The sequence below is a fragment of the Dasypus novemcinctus genome, chromosome 16 (genome assembly GCF_030445035.2).
Source record: "Dasypus novemcinctus isolate mDasNov1 chromosome 16, mDasNov1.1.hap2, whole genome shotgun sequence".
Classification (NCBI taxonomy): Eukaryota; Metazoa; Chordata; class Mammalia; order Cingulata; family Dasypodidae; genus Dasypus; species Dasypus novemcinctus.
Window position 1 is genome coordinate 29,072,426 of NC_080688.1, and position 22,583 is coordinate 29,095,008.

Sequence of the window (22,583 nt, forward strand, 5' to 3'; positions counted from 1 at the left end):
ACTGGGAATTATAAAGAGGAACCAGAGAGATTTTTGGATGTGAAAAGTATGAAAATGAAAAATTTACTAGAGGGTTTACACAACACATTTGAGCAGGCAGAAAAAGAATCAGTGAACTTGAAGATAGATCAGTTGAAAATATCCAGTCTGGGGAGCAGAAAAAAGTAACCCTCTTGGAGTTAGCTGAGTTTCTTGGGTGTGTAGATTACATCATTTATCAAATTTGGACAGTTTCTGGCTATTATTTCTTAAAATACTTTTTCTGTCTCTTTCTGTCTATCCTTTCCTTTTTGAATTCCCATTGTATGTATTTTGGTAAGCTTAATGGTGTCCCATAGGACATACACCTGTACTATTGTATCTTTGGTTTGTAATTTTTTCCCCCTGTATTATTTAAAAGACAAATGCATAAAACATTACTTATAAATCTATTTTATTCGACCCACATGTACAAAGATGTAGTTTGTGACAACAGCCACATAAAAGTGTAGGTACAGGCATATGAAAGCAGAGTTCTTCTTTGTTTCCTCATGGTACCATGTAGGTAGTGTACCATTCAACGATGTTAATAACATTTACAATGTTCCCCTATCATCACTGTCATCCGTTCTCCAAAGAGAAACTCTGTACCCTTTAAGCAACAATTCCTTATTGCCCCCTGTTGCCAACCCCTGGTAACCTCTAATCTACTTTTTGGCTGTGAATTTGCTTATGCTGGATATTTCATATAAGTGGAATCATAAAATATTTGTCCTTTGTGTCTGACTTATTTCACTTAGCATAATGTCTTCAAGGTTCATCCATGTTGTAGCATGCATCAGAACTTCAATTCTTTTTATGGCTGTTGTATTGTTACACCACATTTTGTTTACCATGCATCTGTTGATGAACATTTGGATGGTTTCCACCTTTTGGCTAATGTGAGTAATGCTGCTATGAACATTTCTTTGCAAGTATCTGATTGAGTCCCTGCTTTAAATTTGTTCGACTGCAGACCTAGAGTGGAATTGTAAGGTCATATGATAGTTCTAATTTAACTAGTTGAGGAACTGCCAAACTATTTTTCACAGCATTTTACATTCTCAACAAAATGCACAAGTGTTCCACTTTCTCCACATCTTTGCCACACTTGTTTTTGTGTTTTTTTAATTAGATTTATTTATTTATTTATTTCTCTCTCCTCCCACTACCTCCCCATTTTCTGCTCTCTGTGTCCATTCGCTGTGTGTTCTTCTGTGACTGCTTCTATCCTTATCAGCAGCACCAGGAATCTGTGTTTCTTTTTGTTGCGTCATCTTGCCGCATCAGCTCTCCATGTGTGCGGCGCCATTCTTGGGCAGGCTGCACTTTTTTTCACAGTGGGCAGCTCTCCTTATGGGATGCAATCCTTGCACATGGGGCTCCCATATGCAGGGGACACCACTGCATGGCACAGCACTCCTTATGCGCATCAGCACTGCACATGGGCCAGCTCCACATGGGTCAAGGAGGCCCCGGGGTTTGAAACGCGGACCTCCCATGTGGTAGGCAGATGCCCTATCCATTGGGCCAAGTCCGCTTCCCTTATGTGTGTTTTTTAAAATAGCTAAACAAGGGGGGTGAAGTAGTACCTCATTGTAGTTTTGACCTGAATTTCTTCAAAGGCTAATGATGTTGAAATATTTTCATGTACTTATTTAGCCATTTATATATCTTTGAAAAGATGTTTTTTCAAGTACTTGCCATTTTTAAACAGGGTTATTTTTCTTTGGGGGCATGGTGGGACTTCTTTATGTATTCTGGATATTAAATCCATATCAGATATATGACTTGCAGATATTCTCTCCGCTCCTGTGTGTTCCTTTTTTACTTTCTTGACAGTGTCCTTTAATTCACAAAAGATTTTGTGTGACAACAAAAATAGGTAAATTTGAAAGCATCAAAATTTAAAATGTTTTATGTAAAAATGTAGGCTTGGTATGCTTTGGCATACAGTCTAATGATTCCTCAAAAAATTAAATGCTGGGGGGTAAGAGAGGAGTTTCGTGAGAGTGCACGAGGATGGATATAAAACATGTAATATTACACCATAACATATAGGAGATGATAGACTGATAATGTAAACCATAATGTAAAACATAGGATAACTAAGAATTTAAAAAACTGTGTATCCTAAAGTATGCACCACAATGTAAGCACAGATGTCACCTTGTTTGAAAGCTATTGTCTCAGACTCTGTACATCACGTTAAGTGAATATGATGTGAATAGGGTGTAAGAGTATCGCTGTGGAAGGGAAAAGGTTTTGTGGTGGATGTATGGGAGTGCTGTATATTATATGTATGCATTGCTGTGGTCTAGGGCTCCTGTGAAGAGAAGTTCAATAATTAGGGGAAGAAAAAAAAAAGAAAAGAAAAAGATAGGATGTAGAATTTTTTCCAAGTCAACACGTATTCTTTAACCTTTAAACTCATCGCTATATGCCATTTCCTAGTAAGGGACCCTGACATTATATTGGGCTTCAAATTTCAGGGAGTTCTGGATCACAGAGTGGTTCAGCAATGGCAATGGAGGAATACTGGTATAGGATACCATTGACAGGTGATATATGGCTGACAGGGAGCTGTACAGAACATATGTCCAGGGTGCATGGTAATGTTTGGATATACTCATAGTGGCAACAATTAAAAACCACAGCAGGGGGGGTACTGGGCTCCTGGCCAGTGGTGCTCTGTCGTGGTCCCTAGGGGAGCAGCGACAGTCTCCCAGGTGCAGCGGTGGGGACCGGGAGGGAGTGAGGGTTCAACAGTGAGCCCCTGACGCTAATGATTATGCTTGTGAGCTGATAAGCCTAAAATAAGAACAAGGCCTAGAGCAGCATTGTGCCTGGGAATTTCCTCCTGTCAGCCTTCATGTTACTCAAATGTGGCCAGTCTCGAAGCCAAACTCAGCATGTAAATGCAATGCCTTCCCCCCAGCGTGGGACATGACACCCAGGGATGAGCCTCCCTGGCACCGAGGGACCACTATCAACTACCAACTGATGATGCAACTGGAAAATGACCTTATACAGAAGGTTCAATGCGGATCAGCAGAATATCCCTGTCTACATAAAATAACATGACTTTAAAATGCTGTTTGACCTAATGTAAGGGGGAAATGGAAAGGAGAAATGTGTTTATATGGCTACGAGTCTCTAAAAGAGTCCTGGAGGCTGTCAGAAGGATTGCCCTTATGCACAACTGAGCAGAGTCTGAGAGACAGATAAAGCAGATACAACCCCCAGGTATTGGTTCCTTTGAGGGCTAAAGAGACCCGTGGGAGTTATGGTCATGGCAGATGGGGTTAACTACCAGGTCAGATGGCCCCTCTTTGGAACTGGTGTTTATGTGTGATGAATCTGGACTCAGATGGGATCTCTCTTCATAAGACTTTCATGCTAATATGCTGGAGTTGCAGTTAGTGTTGGGGTTTAAGATATATTTAGGGGATTTGAATCTCTGGACTGACAATGTGATAGCCAGGTCCTGAGCCTCAACAGACTCCAGCACCTACAATCTGATTTATTGGACTCACCACACTCAGCTAAGATGGAGTTGAAGAAGGACAACCACCACACCATGGAGCCTAGAGTGATTACAACTGAAAGTGGGAGGATTGCATCCAGCATCCATGTGGAATCTGAGCCTCCTCTTGACATAGAGGTGCAATGGACACAACCAATCCAATGTCCACATAGAAAAGGTGGCATTGGATTGGGAAAAGTGAACATGGTGGCTGATGGGTATGGGGAAAGGCAGGAAGAGATGAGAGGTGCAGGCGTCTTTGGGACATGGAGCTGCCCTGGATGGTGCTTCAGGGGCAATCACCGGACATTGTAAATCCTCACAGGGCCCACTGGATGGAATGGGGGAGAGTATGGGCCATGATGTGGACCATTGACCATGAGGTGCAGAGGTGCCCAAAGATGTACTTACCAAATGCAATGGATGTGTCATGATGATGGGAATGAGTGTTGCTGGGGGGGGAGAGGTGGGGTGGGGGTGGTGGGGTTGAATGGGACCTCATATATATATTTTTTTAATGTAATATTATTACAAAGTCAATTAAAAAAAATTAAATGCTGTATTATCACATTACCTAGCATTTCCACTCTAGGTATAATATATACCCAAAAGAAATGATAATGATTATTCCAGGAAATACTTATATGTGGATTTTATAGCAGCACAGTTCACAGTAGCCAAAAGGTGTCAGCACCCAAATGTCCATACACAGATGCACAGATAAAATGTGGCATATGCGTTCAATGAAATACTATATTCAGTCATAGGTTAGAGTGATGTACTAATACATGTTACTGCATGGATGAACCTCAAAATCATCATGCTATATGAAATTTCCAATCATAAAAGATCACATAGTGTCTGATTCCATTTTTATGAAGTGTTCAGAAGAGGTAAAACCATAGATGGAAAGCAGATTGCCAGGGGCTGGAGGAGAGGAAATAAGGAGTTACTACTTGATAGAGAGGGAGTTTTCTTTCGGGGTGATGAAAAGTTTTAGAACTTTATATAGGTGGCAGTTACACAACATTTGAATGTACTAAATGCCACTGAATTGTACGCTTTAAAATGGTTAAATTTATGTCATGGTGATTTCACTCCAATTAAAAAAAGAAACAAGTGCTAGGAATGGGCTTTAAAATCTTTTGCTGGAAGAAACTCAGGAATGTCTTGGCGTCTCTATTTTCTTCTCCTTTCTCAGTTTTATAAATTACAGCATGTCCCAATAAAAAATTACCCAGATGGCCAGTTATTCACATCACCTTTCATTCCATGCGGAGAATGTGCCTTTGCTTATGAAGAATCCCTTCTTTATCACATGTTCTAATCTTGTGGCAACTCAGTAAATTTCAGAATGAAGTTTTAAAAAGACACTTAACAGTTTACATTCCTTCAACATATTCTGATTTCTCTACTTGTTCTCTTTCATACATAATCAATAATGCTAAATATGTTATAAAATATGTTATCATCAACCTCCATTTGGCAAAGGACCTAGTACATGCAAGTGTTATGCCGGAAGTTTTATCGTTTTTATTTTATCTAATGTATTCAGAGAAAAGTCTAGCCCCAGAGTCAGTTTGGCTTAGTGGTTAAAAACACAGACTCTGGCAGCAGGTTACCTGGGTTTGAATCCCAGCTCCATGATTTCTGAGTTCTATGACTTGTAATGACTTACTTAACCACTCTGTGCCTCCATTTCTTCATCTGTAAAATGCAGATAATAGTAGTATCTCATAAGTATGTTATAAGGATTGAATGAGTTAATATAGAAATAGTGCTTAAATCAAGGTCTAGTACAAAGTAAGAACACTAGAATTAGAGTCTGTTGTTGTTATTAATATTAGACTAAGTTGTGTTTTGATGGCATCTTCCTTAATTTTGCTAATTTTACTATTTAAATTTAATTAGAAATAAAAATATCCATTTATTATTTTAGGTCAGCCTGGCTGTATTTTGAAATATTTATATACTGATTTTCAACAACAAATTGTTAAAATACAAATTATGTGAACAATATTTTATACTGGTTTATGGTTTAAAGCTAGTTTTGATCATATTCTCATAAAAGAAGTAGAAGTTAATCCTTTTTGGCAATTACACTGATACCCTAATCTTTAATATTTCAGTTGTTTTTAAACAGCTCCTTCAAGAAGATTTAATGAAAGATTCCTAATGTCAATTCTTATTTCTAATTAGGACAGTATTGCTTTACACACACTAAATTACAGGATACATTTCCCTTTCGCCTGTTACCTTAAGTAATTTAGACAGACTAGAATTGGCAATCAACTTTAATACGGAACCTGCCTATACATATTTGAAACTACAAATGAGTTTTCATTTGCAGACTGTAGAATGATAAAAGGTCAAATCTTGAATAGAGATACAATACATATGATTACATAATACCATGACAGACTATAATGCACCACTTAGGGAGGAGAGATCAGAAGACTCATGTAGATCCTTGTGTCAGTTTTAGGGACCACTGAGCTAGGCAGTTAAAGGATGGTTTGTTCTCCAATCTGGGCCAGTTTGTTTTGCTTTTTTCCGTGACACAGATTGCCTTCTTAATTTTAGCTTGTAGGCTGGTCAAGCTGACTGCAGATTTATCACTCTGAGAGAGCTTATCCCCAAACAATGTTTGAGTGTCTGGTTGACATTGGGTCATATTATCATTTAACACGTTAGGCGCTTGGGAGTGTATACAAGTATATATAAACTCTTTACAACTTGATATAAATCCAGCATGTTGAATTTAAAGCCTTCCAAAAGGTAGAAGTTTTTATTATGATCTATGACCACAATGTCTGTCTATAAATTGTGGATATATTTTTTAATTGTGTTTGAAGGATTTGGGATTGAGTCCTTCTCCAAGTTGTCCTTCCTAATTAAAAAGCTTTCATTTCTGAGTGATATTTTGTTTAAAACAAATGCATGCTTAAAAGAGGAAACACCTATGTTAAAGACCTTTGCAGAAATTAAATGTATTTCAAAGTAAGATATTTAAGTTAAAAGTGCCTTTGACAAATTAAGGTCCACAAAATAACCTTAACATGTTCTTACCACTTTACCAAAATACTCAAATTAAAAAATGAAAAATAACTTGTATTTAGTAACAAAATATTCATTGTAATAATAGAAACACAGACATCACTCTTATTGTCTTGACTGAATTGATAATGTAATATGTTAGTCAGGACATTTGTTTAATTTACTGCCTAAGGTTAACTGTGTAGATAATATTCTGGTAGAAATTTTTTAACTATACATTCTGTTCACCAGATCTTCTCCTTGCCTAAATTATATAAATTACTTACTTAGTACATTAAGCTGGCTTCAATATAAAAATTTTAAGGGCCATTAGAGTGTTATTGAGTATGCTATAACATTCCTTGAGAGTAATTTATAGCTTTGAATTTTGTAGAAACCATACACTATAATCCTTTAGAAGAAAGGGGGTGGGTACACACACACTCACACACACACACCCATGCACACTGTAGCCTTCAGTTTCGAGGCATTTCTCCTTCCCTGCCTGGTTTACTGTAAATATTAGCTATATCAGAACAGCTCAGGTAATATTTTGTGCAAGCTCAATTAAAGGGCATCTCCGAATGCATACCAATTAAATGTCACATCTTGGATATAACGTTTTGCTATTAAAACAGACATTAATGAAATGACTAACTTCATAGCTGCAGTGAAAAAAAGAAAAGGAGATTAGATTTGATGTTCATCTAGTTCCATGTACCAGCTGCAGGATTTCATATTCCTGGCATGTACTCTAGTCTTTATCAGTTTCAGTTTTGTGACTATTTCCAAAACTAGATCAGAAATCCAGAGGGCTAAGTTGTGATGTGGGCTAAATCATCATCTGGGAAGGGACTGGTTCTTCAGAACTGCATTTGGGCAGATAATTGATAATTCAATTCATCTGGACAATTGGTAGACATGCAAGAAAGCAAGAAAAGCTAGGTTAATTTTTTTTAGAAAGGGCAAAGACAGCTGCTAGGAAGGAGAAATCATTCTAGATGGCTAGAAAGGGGACAGAAAAGAGAATCCCTGACATGGGCTGAGTGTGGGGGTGATAGTGACAGGAGTGAGATGAGAGATTGAGAGCAAGCTCTGTGCTGATTGAGATCTTTGACGTCTCTTTCCTGGGTGCTATGCTTGAAATCCTGCTTGGCATCAATTTAAGTGATATCCATAAATAAATGTATTCCTTCCTTCTTCCCTCCCTCTCTTCCTCTCTCCCTCCCTCCATTCCTTCCTCTCTCTCACCCCACTCATTTCTCCTCCCCCCACTCTTTCCTATCCTTTTTGTATCTGATTGGTATTCCTTTAGAAAGCCATATGCTGCTGAAAGCACAAAGTAGCCTGATTTTATTCAGTACACGCTAGTATGAACAATTATGGCCCCTTATTCTAAGAAACTTACTTGCAGTTGAGAAGATGTATACATATAACAGGAAAACATGAAAAATAACCAAACAGGTTGGAAAGTATGTGTCAAATCTGGGAAGCAGTGATTATCCTGCTGTGGCCAGAGCTCAAGTTTGGTGGCAGTGAAGATGGAGATGCACCTGGAAGGCAGGCTCAGATCATGGGGCTCTTTGGATGACATGCAAAAGGATCTCAGCCTGTGCTCAGTGCACATGTTCATAACAGGTGGATGGAAGAAAGGAAGGAAAATGGCTCTTACTTTCTGAACTGCATCTATACTGTGAAGACTGAGCTCCTGTAACCAGCAGTACGGTGACTTCTAGAGGCAAAATGAGTGTTGGAGAAGAAGAGCACGCATTGGGCGCACACCTGCCTGCCCTCGCACTAAGCGCTCGGCACCCAGTGCAGCCCTTGCGTTCGCCCAGGAGTGGGGTGTTGCTCTTCACGACCCGCAGGAGGACACCAGGATCCAGAGAGGGTCAGGGTGGTAGTAGAGGCAGGACTGAAGCTCGAGTTGGCCTGTCTGAGAAGCAGGGTTCCCTGTGTGCTTTAGGCGAACAAAATTAATTCTTCCTTAAATAAAAAAGTGAATTAAAGAAAGGGTCGTTCCCCGGGAGGAGACTTCAATAAAATTCCTCAACATTAGAAGGATCAGTAGGGAGCGTCCGCTTCTAGAAGATGGAGTAGTCGCACTTGTCTCTGTTCCTCACATCAAAACCTGGACATCACATATAAAACGAACATGAAAAGACTGTGAGTTGTGGAAAGCAGGTGGCAGACTGTCTAAGGACCTTGGAACCCACGGGATAGCACAGTGGCGAGTTCCCTGGTTTTCTTTTTTCCTCACATATCCTAGGGTGTCAGAGAAGCTGGCAACCTGGAAAAGCCAATGGAAAAGGCAAAAATAACCCCAGACAAAGCCTGGTCTCCCTTGTCAGAAGGCCAGGAAAGGGGCAGACGAGCAGACTTTTAGGCATAGCTGCTTTACTCCAGCCAAACACCACAGAAAAAGCTGCAGCCCGTCCCCACCAGTCAAGACCGAGTGGGTGTCCAGACTTCTGCCCTCACAGGCTGCATGTAACAAGGGGTCCCCAACCCCTGGTGAGGTGGTGTTAGAAAAGACCCCCTAACAGCAGTGCAGGTCCTGTGGGGAACCTCAGCATTCGCCACCCCCAGAGGTTTTGGGGTGCCCTCCCCCCTCTCCCTTGGTGTGGTGTGAGAGAAGGCCTAACGGGGAGTCAGGACTTTCACCAAGGGCCGACATTCACTAGGCCACTCCATGTGCCACGATGTCAGTGGAGACACCCCTGCCCCTCCCAGCCAGGGTGGCATCCCCAGATGCTACACCCCCTCCCCGGCTGGAACAGCGTCAGAAGAGACCTGCTGAGACAGAACATTTAAATAAAATCTGGGGTCCCTTAACACAGCTCCCAAAAGGTCCAGGCTTCAGTAAAAAACCACTTATCATAGCAAGAACCAAGGAAATCTCAACTTGAATGAGAAAAGACAGCCGACATATGCCAGCATAGAGATGACACAGACGTTAGAATGATCCGACAAGAATTTATGGAGCCATCATAAAAATGCTTTAACAAGGAATTATGAACACACCTGAAACAAATGAGAAAAAAAGAAAGTCTCAGCAAAGAAACAGAACATTTTAGCAAAGAAAGAAGGAATAGAAGATACAAAAGAGGAACCAAATGAAAACTTTGAACTGAAGAACCCACTAACCATAAAAAAGGGGATCGTTATTACTGTGTTTTGCATTCTAATAGAACATTTTAAAATTAAAAACTCATGGGCATTTTGTGCTAGTCACTACCAAGGCCTTTTTGGGTTATCTTATTTAGTTTTCACAAAAACCACTGGGAGGAAGATATTACCATTTTCTAAATGAGGAAATGACTAAGGAGAGGTTGAGTAACTTGCCAAATGTTATAGAGCTAGTACCTTTAATCCAGTTTTTGTTACTTCTTAAGTGCATGCTTTTAACTGCTATACTAAACTGATTTCAATGCTTAGTTTGAGTAGGTCATTCTCTTCCAACTTCCTAATTGGTTATTTTAGGGAGTTCATAATATCCGATAAGCTCAGAGGGTGAATTATCCCAGAGAGATGTATTTCTAGAACCAAATCGATTTCATTCAACATCTTGAACTTTTGGAGTTCTATAGTTATAGAGTTATTCTACTCTATTCATGATGCTTTTGTTTTTTAGTATTCATGCCTGTTTCTTACTCTGTGTGCACTAAATTTTCTAGTACTCAAAATGACAGTTAAGTGAAGACATTAGCTAGTTTGTGAGCAAAGGTTGGTCACAGTTAGAAATAATATATCCCTAAAATATCCTGGCTAACCTCATTTCCAATCACAGGGATGTGAAGAAAACTTACCCTGAGAAAATCATTTATATCCTGATTGTTTTCACCCATCTCTGTATTTGAGAGCAGTACCCTAGAAATTGTGTCACATCATCAGTAGTTAACAAAGGCCATGACTGTTTTTTTCCTTTCTGGTCTACATTCCAACTTGTCATTTGTATTCACTCAGTCCTCATAGAAGTAAAATCAGCAGCAAAAGAATTAGCTTTTAAAAAGTTACTATGGAAAGAATTAGAGTGATTCTATAGTTTTGATAATCTGCATTACAGTATTTATTGTGTCTTTTGGTACCATTTGACCAAGAAATCAATGTTTTCTTAAGAATAAAAGAAGTTCATTTCGCGTTCTTTTACTATGTATGTTTAGACTACCCACATATTAAAGACAATGACATTCTGAAAAGGCGTGGGTTATTTTCACAAAGGAAAACAGCAGTGAGGACAGTGTTCAGCTTTGTGTGGGAAATAACGTGGGGAGAAGGTGCTGCTTCTCTCGTGGCAATTGTGATGCATGTGCCTTAGCAGTCCTCAGTCAGAGCCCCCTGCCACAGGACGGCGTCCCGAGGCCAAGTGGTGAGGCAGGGCACACTTACTTACCTTGTCCCTTCCCGTTTCCATTATGAACCCCTCTTCCTGCGGCATCAAGGCCTTCTCTCGTGACCTGGCAGCCCTTTCGTGCCTCCTCACTGCCATTTGGTTCTGTGACGTAATCCCCACCTGGCCTTCTCTTCTGTGAGCACTTCCAGACTAAGATGCCTCCCTCCTACTTAAATAACGCTTTGTCTCTTTTGAGGATAGATGGAGAGACTTTTTAGAAATCTAACACCCCAGCTAAGATGTGACTCTCCTGTGTCGCCTTACCTAGGTCTCAAGAAGGAAACGATTATGATTGGCTAGTGAAATTAAAAGTATAGGAACCGTCATCCAGGCTGGGTGAGTTGCCTTCTAAGAGAACCTTTTAAAATCTACATATCTCTAACTCCTGGCTTATACGAGGGCACATGCCTGGATGGGTGCCCCTGGGAGCTGCTTTTCTGTTCTGGGCACCTTCACCTTTTCAGCACCAGGAGAAAGGTTGCCATCAGTTTGACACTCTTTCTGAAATACTGCTGACCACTGTTTATTCTTTATGTTTTGAAGCACAACACTCAAAGAGTCTCTTTCTTCTTTGCCATTTTTTCTTAAATCTGCAGTCCTTCCCAATCTTTTTAATGTCATGTCACAAAAGGAAAATGATGATCAGTATTTGGAAACTTAGACCCCAGGGGATTGAGAGCCCAGGGACCGCCACTCAGCCTGGAAAGACCAGCCTGGAAGTCCAGTGCCCCAGGCTCTCTTGCAAACCCTGAAGGTGTGGGGAGTTACCACTGGGTAGATTGTGGCAATTTAGTTCTGACCTCGTGGTCCAAACTGTCCATCTTTAGAGATTTGACAGAGCATCGCCCATTATTTTCAGCAGAACAGGGTAATCAGGGGGAGCCAGAAATAAAACTTGCTGCTTGGTTATAAGAAAATGAGGATATTGTTGGTATAAGAAGATAATACAGTTGGATGAGCAGAAATCAGTGTCCCAGGGGTTGGCAAACACTAGTCATCATTTACACCCTTGGAATTGGGGATGGATACAAGGAATCCAGCATAAAGCTGCGGCACCCAATAAGTTGGCAAAACACAGTAGCAGGGAATTCGGTGTAGGAGACGCATAGATGACTGGCCGGCTGGCACCTGGGACTGGATCTTCTTTTCCTAGGTTAGGACTAGGAGGCAGAGATCAGGCCCTGAGAAGGGGCTTGGCGAGAACAGATTAGCAATGTGGGATTCCATACCAGTAGGGCACCTGCCTCCAGCCGTGCCAGGACACGAGGCATGAGGAATAAGGAGGACAGCCGAGGCAGCAGAGTTACAGAACCGGGACCCTGGCTGCCTCGGACAGGGCAAGGCAGAGGCCCAGGGATCAGAACTGGCACCACTTCGGGTTTGAAACTCTGGGCCTTGGAGTGAGTGCCTGGGATTAGCTGATTACCTTCTGCCTCAGATCAGGATTGGACCTGGGAATGTGAGACCAACACGGGAATGAGTCACCCCCTTTGGTGAAAGGAAGGAAGAGTCAGGGACTGGGCACTCTCCCGGGCCTAACGCAGGCTTCTAGGAGTCAGCCGATGGCACTCTGCATTGCTGCCTGCCAACCTCTATCCCCATTAAAACTAAAAGGCGAACAATATTCAGGAATCGCTGCTCTTAAAGGTAAAAAATATACTGATACACTTAACCTTCCCATGTGTCCTCAGAGGTTAAACAATATGGTTAAATATTCTGAAAAACAAAACTGATATCTTTGAATGCAGTCTTTTTTGTGTTTCCCTCTATCACATGGTAAGAGTACTACCAGTATCTCAATTTTAGATCTGTCAAAAAAAAAAAAAAAGAACTCCATTAAAAATTGGTAACTGTCTAGCAGCTGTTTGCTTACTTAGCATAGACTGTATATCCTACTTTGCTGTTAATGAGTTTGGGGCTGATATTTTTGGTAAATTATCTGGTTGAGCCATGTGAAAATGCAGATATTCTGCTGTCTTTGACTTTTAACAACTGCAGTTTCATATGGTTCGGCCTACTGCTTCCTGCTGTCTCTTCCTTCTTCTTCTGCAAACAGCAAACAAATTGAATTTTGGAACAACAGGGAGATGGTTTGCTCAATCAAAAATCCAAGCTTCCAACAAAGACCCTGCTGCTTGGCACTCCCCTCTCAGCCTGCAGCTTTCAAGCTTACTTACCTAAAAGCCACGATGAACTGAACTTTGAATATAATACTTCTCTATGAATCAGAAACTGACATTTTATCTTGGCCAACAGAGTTTTAAGTCATAGAAATTTCAGTGTATGTCAGAAATGCTCTAAAGCAGGGGTTCTTAACAAGGGGTCCATGAGCTTGAATTGAAATTCAAAAAATATTATTCTTGTGGGTATGTGCTGGTTGTGGGTGTGATATATTTATTAAATAATACACAGTATAGTGTGGACTTTGTAAGGGGTCCATGGTTTTCACCTGACTGGCCAAGGGGTCCCTGGAACACAAAAGGTTAAGAACCCCTAGTCTTTAGACAATTTCTGACTGTGTCTTTCAGAACCATTCCCCCCCAATATTTGGCTAAATCCAAAGCTTCAAAAACAAATTTAAAATGGTTTTATCACACCTAGGACTACACTTCAATTGTTTTTTTCCCTACGCATATAGATTTATAATGAGTCGTATACTCAGGGCGCACGTGTGCACCTACATGCCTTCTAAGAAGACAGACCACGACTGGATGTTCCATCTCTTTAACATAACTAGTCTCTGCACAGAGGGCAAGTAAGCACAGTGCGGGAACTCAGAAACTTATTCATGGCAGAATCTCAGAATGCAGGTTGAAAACAGTGCAGACAATTATATCTGAAAGCCTCCTCATCCCCACCTCTATTGTACTTACTTTTTTCTCCCATCATTATTTTCTTTCAGATTTTAAACAGCATTTTCTTCTGCAAAGTTTATTTCTGTCATACAATATATTCTTTTCAGTTTCAAGTTTTATTCTGATCTGCATAACCTGGAGCTGTCTTCACAAGCACTGCAGAATTGGGGAATGCTCTATTCCATTGACGCTCTGGGACATTGCAAAATTGAAGAGAATCTAAGATGAAATTAGGAAATAGGGAAACAAGTGACTAGAGGGGGTGATTTATAAAGGAGGACTGAGGGAAACAAAATTCTGCGACTTAAGTTTAAGTACTGAGCAAGAGCATCTATGACAACTGTCTAAAAATGCTGAACAAATAACCCTTACGAAGAGATAGTATTACTGCCATGCAGCATGAATCATGTAGGAAAGATGATATGAAGTTAAGAAAAAGAAAATTTATGACCAGAATGATCTTTTAAAGGTTTTCGAATTAAGAATGTATGTTAGATGGTGTATTAGTCAGGGTTCTCTAGGAAAACAGAATCTACAAGGGATATCTGTCGATAGTAAGAGATCTATCAGAGCCTCTCACACAGCCGTGGGGATGCACAAGTCCAGGTTCCGCAGGCAGGCTACAACCAGGAGCTCCAGTGAAAGTCCAGTGAAGATTCTTGACAAGTTCTGGGAGATGTTGGCTGTCCAAAGACCAGCTGGGAAATTCTTTCTCAATATTGGAATCACTTCCCCTTTTAAGGGATTCAACTGATTGGGTTAAGCGTCACTCATTGCTGATAGCAATCTCCCTGATTGATGTAATTATAACCAGCTATCTGTGATTTACCACTGCAGTAAAGTCAATGGTGACTAAAGTCCATAAATGCCCTTGTATTATAGTTAGCCCAGTGCTTGCTTGACCGAACAACTGGGCACAATTACCTAGCCGAGTTGACACAATAGCCTAACCATCACAGATGGATAGCTTCTTCTAGCAAAAATTCTCAGAAATAGTATCTTAATGAAAACTCACCTGTGCTAGAAACATTTCTTTATCTCCCTTAGGTTAGCCTAAGACCTTTCCATTTTTATCTTCAGAAAGTTCTTTCTGTTGTCTCCCTTAAATCTTGCATGCTTCAGCTTAAACAGACTCCCTCCTGCTCTATTGTAGTTATTGGAAACATTTCCTCTCACATCTTCACTCCTTGTAAAGTAGTCTAGCAGATGCCAACATATTTTCTCCCCCACCAGTAAACCAAGATAAACCAAATACTACTTTACCTTGTAAATGTTTACCTCTGGTTTTCTTTGCATAAGAATGATAGCAGTTTCCATAATGTTTCTTTTATTGGATGGTGTTAGAAATCTTGTCCTACTTTTGCCCACCTGATTAGTGCTAATAATTGAATGACATCTTTCAGGAATTCCTAAGAAAGTGCCATGTTACCATGGGAAAGAAAATTGCTTGTTTTGGGTGATTCTGTCTTCTTATCTGTAAAAAAATATGTTAATAACATAGGTGGGTTTTCAGTAATAAATATTAGAAATACTATATGTGAAACGCCTTGTATCATAACCAGCCTCTAGAGTATACCCAGTAGGTAGTAGCTTTTAAAATTTTTATTAAAACTTATACTTATGGGTATATATGTATCTGGTATTCTCTACTAGGTTTGTATTCTCTAAAGTGCCTAGCAGATAGCATATTCTCCGTTAATGGAGTGTCGAATCAATAACGGGGTGAATAAACAAACCAGTGAATCAATAGCCATTATAAATCGCAGGACCTGCATGCAGGGGGATGGCTGCTGGTTAACTGACCCCAGCATGCTGGGCCAGCCCGGTGCCATCCCAGCCATCTGCTCCCAATCTGGCTCTAGGCTAATCCTGACATCCTTCCAGGGTTAGATGGCTTCCCGGCCCTCCCTGGAAAACTTAGTTTACTTTAAAAAAGAGGAAAAACTGCGCATCAGAAGTTAAAAATAAAAGGAAACTTATTTATTCAGAAATAGTTTGTTATTCACTTTATCAGCATATTTGCAGTTAGTGGGAATTGAGTCCTATAAAAGAACCCCCTGTCTGGATGGTGACGCTTCTGTCCAGGAGACCGCTGGAGGAAGGGGCTAACGACGGGGCACGCTGCCATTTAATGGCATGTGTGAGCGCGGTAGAGTGTGTGGCTCATGTTCACGACCCTCATGAGTTACGTCTCCTTTCCCTGTTTCACTGGAGACAGCCCTTAAGCTCGGGAGCTCGCTGTCTTCCCAGGACTGGGCACAGATGACCCCCTGCCTTGCATTCACTCGGCCTCACAGGGGGTTTGGGCTGCCTCGGAAGTGGGAGTGGGGAGAGCCGTGTAAGGCAGGCAGCCCATCGGCCTGGGCATGGAACCAGACGACCTGCTCCAGCAGACCCCACTGCCCCTAGCCTGCCGGCGCTCGTACCAGGACTTGGGGGGGGGGGGGGGCAAGAACAGGCACTTGGCCTGGGTTTAGGGCTTGGGTCTCTCACCTGCAAGCTGTCCCTTCACATCTCAGCCCCGAACCTCCCGGCAAGCTCTGGGAGGAAGCCGCGCTCTTCACTCCATTTATAGGTGAAAGGCAGATACTGTATTTGTGGGTACATGAATATTAGGCAACAGAAGCACAGTGTTCTCTCAGTTATCCTTAGTATTTTGTGATACAGGTAGTCAATCCAGGGCAGAAGTACTTGAGGAAGTAAATTTTGAGTTGAGGTCTATGTGAAATGTTTTCATTGTTTCATTGAAAGCACATCTTTATGTTGTTTGTTGGTTTTTAAGTTTCCAAATTTGTAAAAACCTTATATGCTGATGGAGCTCCCTTTCCTGGCTGGGATGTATGGTCTAGAACTGGAGGTTTTCTCAGACAAAGGGCAAAATGAAAAGAAATTTGTTTGGGTGTATTCAGTGAGAGAATGTCCATATTCATCTTTTAAATATTGGATGTAAGTCCATGCCAGTGACAGGGGATCTCTGATTTATCACTGTAAACTGACAACTGTGCTCTCATTTTTATACAAACCAGTGCTTTTGGCTGCCCATATTCGGACATGAACTTGAAAAAGGAGGCAACAATTCATGATCGTCTGAAAGAACAAATGCAGACAAACTTGGAATCAGACTCTTCACACTTAAAATCGAAAAGCCTCTGTAGTTTGAGTTTCAATGGAAAACATGAAAAGGCAAACAGCCAGTCCAGGTAAGAAACATTTTGAAAATGTGACCCAAAAAGGAAAATGTGGAAGAGTGAAAGAGCAATTTTTTAACTAATAATAGTTCTTTATATTTCTTCAAAATAATTCTTTTTTATTTCTGGATATTATGTTCATTGGGGGCATAAAATTCATCTATAAAGCCTCCATCTTCATTTTTAAAATATTTTCTATTGCTTCATCCTCAAAAATGTGAATTTACTTCTTTATAAGTGTACAGGTTATATAATCATGTACACGGAATAGGAAACTTTATCCATAAGATTCCCTTTTACCTTTAAAGCACTTTTTTATTCTTTGGAATTGTTTTAGAGATGGTTTTCTATTGACACACGGGTTAATATTTCCATCTACTTAGTGACACTGAGATTTCCTCTCTTACCTGTCACTTGTCTTTGTTATCTTTAATCCAAACACACTTCGATATCATTAATTCTTCCTTTGAATAGTTTCCTTTCTGATTTATTGATAACACATCATCCCTTCTTTTCCTAAATGTAAGTTTATGACTATAAATATATCAGTGTTCAATTTTTTATTCACAAAAATGTACAAGGAGCTGTCCACCAGAGCAACATTCTGCCCATTCGCCCCTTCTCTCCTGTGTAGTGCTCTCCTCTCCCAAGGAGTCCTCTGCTCACGGAAGAGCTTGGCTCACAGCACACGCTCATCACATGGAGTTTACATCCTGGCCTGGGTGGATTTTTTTCTTTTCTCTTTTTCATACGGTTGCTGTTGGTAGCATGGGGTGACATCTTGCTTTTGTCAAATAGCTTTCTTCATCTTGATGGCTGGTCCGATTTGCACACTCTCTGTTTTGCATCATCCATCTCCAATGGATATGCATGCCTCTCTATTTTTGTAGCTGCATCTTGCATTTTTATTATTTGTTATACACCCACTCCTCTTGTTGAAATTTCACAAGGGTCTAGTTGTTCTTTACTGCTTTTTCACACCCACACTATTTACAACTTTAAGTAGTTAAGAGCTTGAATATCTTTTCCATTTACTGGTGGGTTGGGGGAGATTTTCTTTTTATTCTTTTTCTTTTCTTTTTCCTTTAAGCCATTTCCCAAGGAACAGTGTTTATTTATTCCAGAATTATAGAGACCAGTTCATCCATTTGCTCTTGCTCTTTTTGCTATATTCTGTTGTCTTTTATTACAAATAAAACCTTAGTCAGCCTCTCTTAATAAACATTTTAAACATTCATCTTCATTGTCAAAAGTCAGAGAGACTAAACAGATCTTTGAACTGCTTTTAAAAAATTCTTTTACTGTATTATTCTTTTAGAGGCCAGGTAGAACTTCCTTTCCAGCAAACACAAATATTGCCTCCCCTTTCTTGAACTCTTGTTATGAATTTACCCTTTTCAATATCTTGTGCTGGATTTTTACCAGTTTTGCACTGCAGGATATCAGATAAGCATAATTACTACAGATTTGAAAGAAAAAGTAAACAGTGTTTTTCATAATCAAGCAGAAAAATCAGAGATGATCCTATTCTGCCAAATGCTAGTTCATGCACACACTGGATTATTTAAGATGCTGGGGGGGGAGTGGGGGGAGAGGTAGAGTGTGGAGTGCATCTTTGAATCCTCAATTTGCATTCAAATCTCAAGACCAAAGTCAATCCTTGCATTCTACTCCCCATCCACTCTTTTTTAAAAAGCAAATCGTAATATTTGGATAAATACCATTGATGGCAGAGCTCATATCAGTTCTGCCCCAATATCATCTTCATAGTCTTGAATTACTGGTTGAGGAAAACAAGAGAGAAAGGAAATCAATAAGAAATAATGTGTGGCCAATTATGAGTGGGCAAAAGGATTTTAGCTTCCCTCACAGTCTACCAGTAGGAATCTCCTAATGCTGCCTGTTCTCTAACTTAAATCTTTGCCTTTGAAAGCACAAGATATCAATTATAGGTAGAGGAGGATATTTAAATTTCATCTCTTCTGGATGTCGAGGAGAAGTAATTTTTGCTTGCTTCTTGTTCAAGGGCAGAATGGGGTCTAAATTAGTGAAAATCAGAGGCACGTTCCCACTGACCTCCCATGGCTCCATCTGCCCTGAATGCCAGGCAGACCTGCTCTCGTCACTGTGCAAGCAGCACTGCTCACTTAGAGTTTCCAGGCTGCTGACCCTTCACATGCAAGATACAAAATCCACTTTCTTTGACAGTCTTCCAAAGTTTATTGGACACTACCCAGCAATTTGGGGAATTTTATCTTTTCCCTAACTGCATCCCAGTTTTGTGATTATTTTTTAAGAAGTATGTTTGCTCTCATATTAATCTTGGTAGAAGGAGTTATTATCAGTAAATTTTGTCTGCACTCCATGATTTAGTAATGAAAATAGTTGATGTGCATATTTTTGAGTACAAGGCCAAGTTTTAAATTTGCATAGTTTCTATGCTACTAGTTGTTTGCAAGGTTCACCATCATAACAATAACTACATGGTAGATTGGATTGAAGTCAAGTCAGGCTCACAACAGGTCACCATCCATGAGGCTTGTAATTCCCTTTCATCCTTGTGCTAATAGTGTGGGTATAATTGTATTCCTTATGTGCGTTAATGGAGGCAAATGCCCTGGGCTTGAGCACCTTTCACTTGGCTATGAACTCCAGGGAAGGAAATACATTTAATTTGTTTTAACAGTTTGTAGTTTGCACATGCATTGTCTTTTCAGTTTGCCATAATCTAGTGATTTAGGCAGAGCAGGCGTTCTTGCCATCCTAGTATTACCACCTATTGTGGGTAAAGAAATAAAGAGACGTGGTAAGTTGCTGAGCTGGGACCCAGACATAAGTCTTCTGATTAAATTTAGTGTATTTCCTTGAGAAATATACCATTACTACTAATAGTAACACCAGAAATGTCAATAATAATAGCCATCTAAAATTAATATCCAGCACTTATTTTGGGCTGCAAGGTATGGTGCTAAATAATTATATATACGTCATCTGATTTAAGTTTATTTCATCCTTATGACAATCCTATATGTAGTTTAAGTCTTTTTATACTGATTTTATCATTTAGGCCTCTGAAGTCTTGAGAGAGGTTAGGCAAATTGTCTGAGATCACAGTAGAATACTGGGGATTTGAATCCAGAACTGCCAACTCCAAATCCCACGTATGTTTCAATCACGTTATTCAAACAAAAGAATGACAGTTCAAGGCTTTGAAGATGCCTGCTGGGTTATACTTAAACTCCTTTCTACATCTATCTAGGATTCTCAGGTTTGTTTTGTTTTCTTATTTTCTGAACATAGAACTATTGAAGGGGAAGAATCTTACCTTGTTTTCCCCAAACTCTGCATTCTTATTTATAGTCTGTGTGATGCAAAATCTTCCATCTTGCACACATTTCAGTGTCATTTATTAAAGGTTTCTATCTGCAACAAAAGGATTAAATTATAGTCATTGAAACAGTTTCATCCTAAAGAAAATCACTTGGGAATGCAACTGTCCACACTGGGTGATATGTTGGCTGGTTTCCCAGGTAAAAGTTAGACAATTTTCAGGCATTTCGTCCCTACCTAGATGCTCTTTAATAACTTCTTTACCTCCCAGAAGCAGAGTTTTAATATATTTTAATTCACACACATGTTAGAGTCACCATTACTTAAAATGCCATATGCAATCATTACAACTAAGAAAATCTAGAAAAATGCCTAACGAAGCTCACTTTGTTTTTCCTAATGCTTGGTATATTATAAATTTTATGCATTTCTCTGAGGCCTATGTTGGTAATAAAAGTGGCCGGGGAAAATTACGGTAATCAGAGGAAATAACATGTAGTGGAATAGTTCCTTAATGATCCAGGTAATAAATTCCACTGCCACAGGCCAACTAGTTTATTTCCACAACTTAAATTAGTTGCAACATAAAAACCTCTGTAAGGGTCATTCCACAATTATAACAGTGTTAGTTGGTTGTTCCACATGTTAAACCTTCCAAGTCAGTAGACAGATTTTTGTTATCCATCCTCCTTTTCTCTCACTCCTTCCAACATAAATCCTCTGCTTTGGGGATAAAGTCCTTTCAGTGTACCCTCAGCGACCCAGCCATCCCATCCCATCATCGTCCTCAGTGCTGTTTTCAATCCCCACCCAGTGCCTTCGTTCCCACTGTCAGTCCTGGTTTACTCCTGTCTGAACAGTCTCCTTATTCAAAGCGCATCTCTTTCTTGGCGCTCTTTATCACGGTCCCAAACCATGTGACCTTCTTGAGGCTAAAGGCGGTGGTGCACACATCTGCATTCCTGACAGTTAGTGGGCACTCAGCACATTAAAAAATTTTGAGCAACCACTTGTGCCAGGGATGTGCTAGACCCCAGGAAGCGAAGATGAAGGTATCTTCCTCATTTCTAGCAGTCCTCTGCCCTTTTGGTCTATACCACACCATCGGCTGCTTGTTTCAATGTGTGCTTTTATTTTTCAATTAAGTAATTTTATTGAAATATATTCACACACCATACAGTCCATCCAAGTTGTATAATCAGTGGCTTTCAGTATAATCACAGAGTTATGCATTCATCACCACAATCAGTTTCAGAACATTACTCATTACCGAAAAAAGAAAAACCCCATTTCCCTTATATCCCCCTATTATTGACATTTAGCACTGGATTGGCAACTTTGTTATAATTGATGAAAGAATATTAAAATATTACTTTTAACTATAGTCCATAGCTTGCATTAGGCATGTTTTCCCCATAAATCACCCTATTACTAACACCTTGTAATAGTGACATACAATTGTTCTAATTCCTGAAAGAACTTTTTCATATTTATACTATTAACCAGAGTCATCATCCACAACAGTGTTCTCTGTGTTATACAGTCCCATGTGGGTTTTTTAAATTAGAAAAGGGGTAAGTTTACAAAAAAGTCACACAAAAAATACGTTTTCATACCCCCCCATTGTTGTCACTTTGCGTTATTATGACACTTTTGCTGTAATTGATAACAGAATATTAATGTATTACTAGTAAACATGGTCCATAGCTTACATGAGGTGTAATTTTCCCATGCTACCCTATTTTATTAACACCATGTAATAGCATTATACATTTGTTATAGTTCATGAGAGCACGCTCTCATATTTGTACCGTTAACCGCAGTCCATCTTCCACTACAGGGTTCACTGTGTCATACAGTCCCATGTTTTGTGCAATCATCACCACAATTAATTTTAGGGTTTTGGAGTTTTCACTACTCCAAAGAGAAAAATCCCATAACCCCTCATATCCCCCATTAATATAGGTCCTCCCTGCAACTGATGAAAAAATATTACAGTATTACTGTTCTTTTTGTTGTTTTGTTGAGAAAATGAATATGCTTTATTAATTTATCCCTCCAGGAGCAACCAGGATTTAGTAACATGGCACGTATTTTAACTCTAAGCCCTCCATGTGTATTACTGTTAACTATTGTCCATTAATTTTCATTAGTTGTATTTTTCCTATTTATCACCATTGTATTAACACCTTGTAATAGTGACAGACCTTTGTTCTAGTTCATGGAAGAATATTCTT

At 39.9% G+C, this 22,583-nt stretch overlaps 1 protein-coding gene across 2 annotated transcripts in view; it reads left to right on the forward strand.

Moving 5' to 3' along the window:
- Positions 1-22,583, forward strand: part of L3MBTL4 (L3MBTL histone methyl-lysine binding protein 4) — a 492,971-nt gene that overhangs the window by 347,217 nt on the left and 123,171 nt on the right. For both annotated transcript variants that reach the window (XM_004466967.3, XM_004466965.3), the window contains one exon: positions 16,855-17,028. In XM_004466967.3, coding sequence (XP_004467024.1) covers positions 16,855-17,028 — 174 coding nt within the window. The remainder of the gene's footprint in view (positions 1-16,854; positions 17,029-22,583) is intronic.